The sequence below is a fragment of the Quercus suber genome, unplaced genomic scaffold (genome assembly GCF_002906115.3).
Source record: "Quercus suber isolate HL8 unplaced genomic scaffold, Cork oak 2.0 scaffold_806, whole genome shotgun sequence".
Lineage (NCBI taxonomy): Eukaryota > Viridiplantae > Streptophyta > Magnoliopsida > Fagales > Fagaceae > Quercus > Quercus suber.
Window position 1 is genome coordinate 1 of NW_027070241.1, and position 6,923 is coordinate 6,923.

At 34.8% G+C, this 6,923-nt stretch overlaps 1 protein-coding gene and 1 non-coding gene across 2 annotated transcripts; one reads left to right on the forward strand and one right to left on the reverse strand.

Moving 5' to 3' along the window:
• Nucleotides 1-17: 17 nt before the first annotated feature.
• LOC112016359 (ethylene-responsive transcription factor ERF039) lies at nucleotides 18-993 on the reverse strand. Its single transcript, XM_024048911.2, has one exon. It carries the CDS (start codon nucleotides 783-785, stop codon nucleotides 57-59), a length of 729 nt encoding a protein of 242 aa, XP_023904679.1. The 5' UTR covers nucleotides 786-993; the 3' UTR covers nucleotides 18-56.
• A 4,397-nt stretch (nucleotides 994-5,390) lies between these two features.
• On the forward strand, nucleotides 5,391-5,499 carry LOC111985923 (small nucleolar RNA R71). Its single transcript, XR_002880088.2, has one exon. It is a non-coding gene; the product is annotated as a small nucleolar RNA R71 (small nucleolar RNA).
• The last annotated feature ends 1,424 nt before the right edge of the window (nucleotides 5,500-6,923 follow it).

The following is a 6,923-nucleotide window of genomic DNA, read 5'->3' on the forward strand; positions in this document are numbered from 1 at the left end:
TATATATATATTTTACATTTGGGAAATTAGGATTTTTTTAAAAATAAAATAAAATTTCACATATGTAAATAGGAAGCCAAGAAAAGTTCATCATCAGTAGGCGAAGGCATGGGAAGACCCGTTAAGTCTTGAGGTTGAGAGAGATCGACTGACACTGAGTCGAACCTCAGTGGACTCATCATGAATAGCGGGGGAGCTTCAGCTGCTGCATTATTCACTTGCTGAAAAGAAGAACTTGTTGTACACATATTGAAATCGAAATCGAAATCGAAATCGAAATCAAAACCGCACCAAAAGTCCTCCTCCGAACTGGAACTGGAAGCGGAAGCGGAAGCGGAAGCTGAGCGATTAATATTCTGATCAGAAAGCGGAAGAGCGGCTTTGGCGGCGGCGGATTGAATGTCTCTCCTGGAAGATGATTCCGGGCGAGGCAATGAGTGGGCCATGTCCGGAAAGTTGAGAGAGGCCAAGTTGCCTTTCAAAAATAAGGCCGCCGAGTCGTAAGCCCGAGCTGCCATCTCAGCTGACCCGAATGACCCCAACCATATACGCGTCTTTTGACCAGGAAGTCGTATCTCAGAGACATAGCGGCCCCACCGCCTTTTACGAACCCCGCGAAACTGGTTGTCTCGTTGTCTTAGGGGAGCTTCTTGTTGTTGTTGTTTTTGGGCAGTTCGCTTTTTATTGGTCTTCGAGTTGGGGCACCGTTTGGATTCCAAGGGGGTTGGTTTCAATTGATTCTGAGGAGCTTCATGTTGATCTTCTCCCATGGCCATGACAGACATAGATAGCGTGGAGTACTTGAATCACTACAGTTTGATAAAATGACAGACTTGGTAATGAGTGTGCACTGTGAGGGATGAATAATATGAAAAGACGTATAGTGAGAGATAGTGAGGAGATGACAGCTGAGGGTTTAAGTAGGGGTTTTGTTTGTTTGTTGGGAAAATGGGAAGTGAGAAAGGATTAGCTGGCAAAGTTTGGATGATAGCGAGGGTTTTGGATTTGAATTTGACTTTTGCTAGACAACACTACCACAAACTGACGTTACCTTTATCTACATGCCTTTAATGACCAGTATGGCCTATGCCAAGTACCATTTTCTCCAAATCAAAAAACAAAAAAAACAAAAAAGAGCACCATTTTCTCTTTAATTTATATATATATATATATATAATCTTTTTCTTTTTCATGTTTGTAAAGACTTTAATTTGACGCTTTATTTTATGAAAAATTAGTCATCTTGACAACTTAGCTGAAATATAAAAGGAATATTACTGTTTTCTTTTTCATTATTTCAGGGAATTGGAATAAAAAAGGACGAAAATGAAGTTAATGCATGTAAAGTATATTAAAAAAGAAAAAAAAAAACTAGTAAATTAGTGAAGGATAATGTGGTAATTTGGAAGGATGAATCCAGAAAAAAGAAGAGCATGCATCAGCAAAGCAACATTATATTGATGAAACGCGTTAAAACCAGCTGTAGGTGGGTAAGGTGGCAATATATTGCGAGTTGTGAGAGTGCGTATATGGCATGCAAATGCCAATTGACCATGTCAATATTGCCTTTATTATATCATCACACCGTGTTGACTCTTTTTGAACTCAGTATTAGTCCTTGCTCCTTACATTAATAATAAGAAAATATAGAATTGTATGGCCACTCAATCCATCCAAGGGGCCTACACATGCACATATCCTACTGTTTTAAATATTTTCTGATGCAACTTCTTCCCTTCCCTCCTTCTTAGATGTTTCTTTTGTTTAACCCAAAATTTATAGAACGTCATTCTATTTCTATTTGCTTTCCCTTTCTCTTTCACCGTACCTATTTATTATTTAGAAAGGAAAGCCACTTGAAGCATCACCATGGTGGTTCGATTTCAATTCAAATGATATTAGATTCATCATGAAAAGATGTCTGAAATTAAAATGGTTATATAAACAAGTGTGCTACATAATGATTTGTCGCTTAGTGGGTCATTTAAATGGTTGTGTTGATCTATGTATGAATTGCTAAGATAGCATTGTGCCCCAAGTCATGGGTGTATTATTGGACTAACAATTAACAATTAATTATTGAATTGATTGCTCACTGAATAATGAATATGGATTGAGTCTGCTCGCCAACCAATCATTCCCATTGAGCTATCAGCTATGGGTAAACAGTCATCTAATGGGCCAAGCTATGGGTAAACCGTCACCAAATGGATCCTAGGCTGCTGATTGGGCTCATAGAATTTGGGACCATGCATTTGCAGTAACAACACCAAGTACATTAAGACATAGCAGGTTTCGCTTGGTTATTGTGGATTCAACCCAAACTCCAAAGCCCCAATATATATACTATGACTTTTTTTTTTCTTTTTTTGTTGAGAATCTACCATGACCTCTTAAAGTTATGGAGCGTGGTAAAAATAATAAATCCTGAAAGTTAGCTATTTGTGAGAAATTCAACCCTCAAATTTTCTACTTTTACCATTTTAAACCATAAACTTTATAAACTATTACAATCTAACTTAGTTCATATCTGTTAAAATATTCACTGATGGAGTAACCTATATGTTAGGAAAAATTTTCATTGATGCCTATTACATTATTAGGTCCACTAGGAGGATTGATGAAGCGGTCATCTTGGTCATTCTAACTAATAAAACGCTATTATTTATACAAATATGACATTACCTAGTGATTTTTTATTTTTGTATTGATTAGGAATCTGACTCACATATTTGCATAAGTGACATTATTTCATTGTTTGGGAGAACTACTTCAATAGTCCTCCTAGTAGACCTAATAATTTCTCCTATTACTCCCAAAAGGCATCGTTTGTTGTGGGTGATTGTCTTCTTCTTCACAATAGATTGAGAAATATATTCAGAGAGAGAGAGAGAGAGAGAGAGAGAGAGAGAGAGAGAGAGAGAGAGAGAGAGAGAGAGAGAGGATAATGGTGGTTGAGAGAAAAATGTACAATCTCATGCCATTGAAACATATAACACGTTACATTAAGTTAAAATTATTATGTAAGTTTAGAATTGTTTTTTTTTTCTTTCCAAATATAAGTATTTATTGAAACTTAAATTATAAAGTAGTTTTTCAAAAATATTCATCATTTTAATTGTTTTTTTAAGGCCCATATATCTAATTTATAATGCCTATTTTGTTTGTATTTTTTAGCCCAAAACTAAAGAATTTGGCCCAAATAAAATAAAATTTCATACTTTTCAACCCAAAAATTATGGAAAAATAAATTTTTGAGCCCAAAAATGAAAAAGAAACCTATAAAAAGAATCAATTTTAGGCCCAAGTAGTACAAAATAGACCAAAGTGAATCAAATGGACCGAAGTAGACCAATGCAGACCAAATGGACCGAATGGATTGAAGTGACCAAATTAGACTGAATGGACCAGATTGGACCGAATGGACCTAAGTGAACCAAAATGGACTGAATAGACCTAAGTGGACCGTAATGGATCACAATTATTATTGCTACGCTTTAGCTTTTAGATATTATATAAATTTGTAAGACTTATATGTAGTAAAACTTGTACTAATTATAGTATCACTAAAAAATAATAAGGAATTTGTTTATTATGTTGTTTATGTGAAACTAACCAATCATGTCACTTTGTAAATTATTTAGTTAGCTTTTTACTATAAAAAATTTAAATGAAAACATTCATAAGATGCTTTATTTAAAAGGTCTTATTGTTTGATTAATATCAATTTTAAAAATACTTTAATGACTTCATGTACTAATAGATTTGGAAAAAATAATTAAATTATCTAATTTAGTTATTTACTAATAAATCTTACAATTGAGATAGACTAAATGGACCAAATGAGACTAGAATGGACATAAATGGATTGAAATGCTATGTTGTTGTGATTCAAAATGAGCATAACAACAATAAATACTATCATAATAATGTTGTTGTACAACATAAGGCTTCGAGCCCACTGGGCATTGGGCCTTGGCCCAAGTGCACTACTAAGACATCCTTAAGCCCAAATCCAATAGTAGGCTTATTCAGCTGATCACAAGATAGATAGGCCTATACCGACCATGTATGGGTTGATCAAGGGCTATATTTACCTGGAACAACCCATGACCTCGGTAGCTTGGTATTGCCTTGGGGAATATCGCTATCGAGCAACCTTTTAGAGGCAGGAACCAGCTCCAAAGTCATCTCCACCATTTCCAAAGAAGCATATCCCATGTCAGGAATAATCAAATTGGATCCCACCCACACAAGTGAGACCAACGTAATAATGAACACTCCACCAACTTCAAGCTATAAATAGGGGAAGTGAGTAGAGAGAGGGGGTTGGTCATAGGCAGCGAAAGAGAGAGCTAACAAGAGATAATACTAACCACAAAGAGGAGTTTAGAGGAGAGGGAGGAGTTTCACGAGGGCAAATGAGTGTAGCTAAGTAGTCCGGTTAGGAGATACCTGATGTGCATGAAATATATACAATAAAATACTCACATATCTACATATTTGGCCTTACTTTTATGTTATTTTGTGATTGATTATATAATATCTTTGTGTTGCAGGTAACAATGGCTTTACATGCAAAGTGGGGCTAGGCCAATTGAATCAAGCCAATTTACATCCAGCCAGGCATGAATATTAAATTTAAGTCCAATTGGAGTAAGGAATCAAAGGAAATTTGCACCAAATCCAACTCCAATTCGGATTAGGATTCCAGCCTGCACATCAGTTAGTATTTTTAGCATAACTTTCGGCTCAGATGTCCAATTGAGATGATTCAAGTTGGGCTGGAAAGTTAACTTAAAGGGCTACAACTTTGTAGTTTACCAGGAGCCCGAATTCTGACGTTAAATGGGCCAAAATAGTCGGTTAAGTGAAGCCTAAAAGTCTGGGATTTTCTCCAAACGGGAATTCAACTTGTAATAGGATTCATTGACCTATTTAAAGGCTTTTTAGGGCAAAATTCAGGGGGACTGAGGCTAGTGCTAGGGCCGTGATGCAAAACAGAAAATTGGAGCAAGAGGCAGTGCCGCATGTGGCTTCTCTGTAGCTTTTCTCCATGATAGCATTGTGACTATTTCTTTCTCTATTTTATTTGTCTAGTTTAATGTTTATAAGCTAAAGCCTCAACCTTACGAGTGAGATTGTCCAACCTAGCTTTTATGTCTAAATCTTCACTGACTTCATACAATCCTTTCTTAATTGCAGGGGCGGATCTCTCTTTACGATTGGAAAAATCCCATTGTTGTGAACTTTCAGAAAAATTCTCAAGAAATTTGTATGCCTCATCATCTACAAGACTCAAAAATCCACCACCATTCATGGACTCAATCATGTTACGATTTGTTTGAGTCAAACCATTATAAAAATATTGTACTAGTCTCCATGTTTCAAAGCCATGATGGGGACACTTTAAGATCAAGTCCTTAAATCTCTCCCAACTCTCATAAAATTTCTCTTGTTCATCCTGATAAAAATCTGCAATTTCTCTCCTTAAAGCATTAGTTTTGCCATTGGGAAAAATTTAGAGAGGAATTTTGTAACTAAAAGTTCCCATGAAGTGATAGATCCAGGTGACAAAGAATTAAGCCATGCTTTTGCCTTATCCTTCAAGGAAAAAGGGAATAAACGCAAACGAACAGAGTCATCAGTGAAATTCTGGAACTTACAAGTAGCACAAATCTCAAGAAAATCTTTTACATGCATATAAGGGTCTTCTCTATCCAATCCATGAAAAGTAGGAAGAAGGTGGATTATCTGTGGTTTCAACTCAAAATGTGCAGCAGTGGTTGCAGGCAATACTATGCAAGATGGAGGGTTGGTGGTTATGGGTGAGAACAACTCCCTAAGAGTTTTTGAATCATCTCCTGTTTCTCCCATTGTGGATGAATAATCAAAACTAACAAGACGATTTTCTTTATCACGTACCCAAGTTCTCATACACCAAGCACAAAGAAATAATTTTTTTTTTTGTTTTTTTTTTTTTAATTTAAAAAAAATTAACTACAACTAGTAGAAGAAAAATTCAATTAAGACCTAATTTATTTTCTAACCAAGTCCCGGCAACGGCGCCAAAAACTTGTTGTGAAATTTTAAAATACTCGCAAGTGTACGAACCGTACCGAAGTATAGTTTGACAAGAACGAGGTCGAACCCACAGGGACTTGAATGAACGTAGGAAAATTAATTAAACTTAACCAAATTAATCCTAATCTAGTTTAATAAAAATTGGTTGTTTTGAAATTAAATAAACTAAGCAAATAATAAAATTAAGCAAATAGTTAAACTAAGCAAAAGATATAAAGCAATAAAAAGATGAAAACAATCAAGGGAAAGGAATTAAGGTTTTGGAATCCACCTTGTAAGTCATATCAGCATATATTTATGATCATTAATTTTTCCAACTCACTACATGATAATCTAGAAATCAATCTTGCTATCATGGAAAATATCCTCATTAAAATCCTTATTTTAAAAATCAAAAGCATGTTCTTCTTCGCTTCTTAAGTATAAAACCAAATCATCAATTGTATCCGTAGCCAAACAAATCACAAGATATATCCAATTCTAAAAATCAAATCATAACTTGTATCCATTGACAGACAAATCACAAACGATATCCAATTTTATAATCAAGAATTAATAAACAAGCATTCAATTAATTAAGACAAATCCTAAATCATGAGAAAAACATGATTGAACTCATATCTAGAATCCCATCTTAGTCAATTGATATGAAGCAAGAACAATTTAAATCATTAAAGAACAACTATTGTGGGAAAAATCAAATCACATAAATATTACTAATAATCCTTAACAAGGTTTCATCCTCAACCCTAATTATAAATTTAGCTACTCATGGTAATTGAAATAAAACAAAAGAATAAAATACTAAACATTAAACTAGACAAATAAAATAGAGAAAG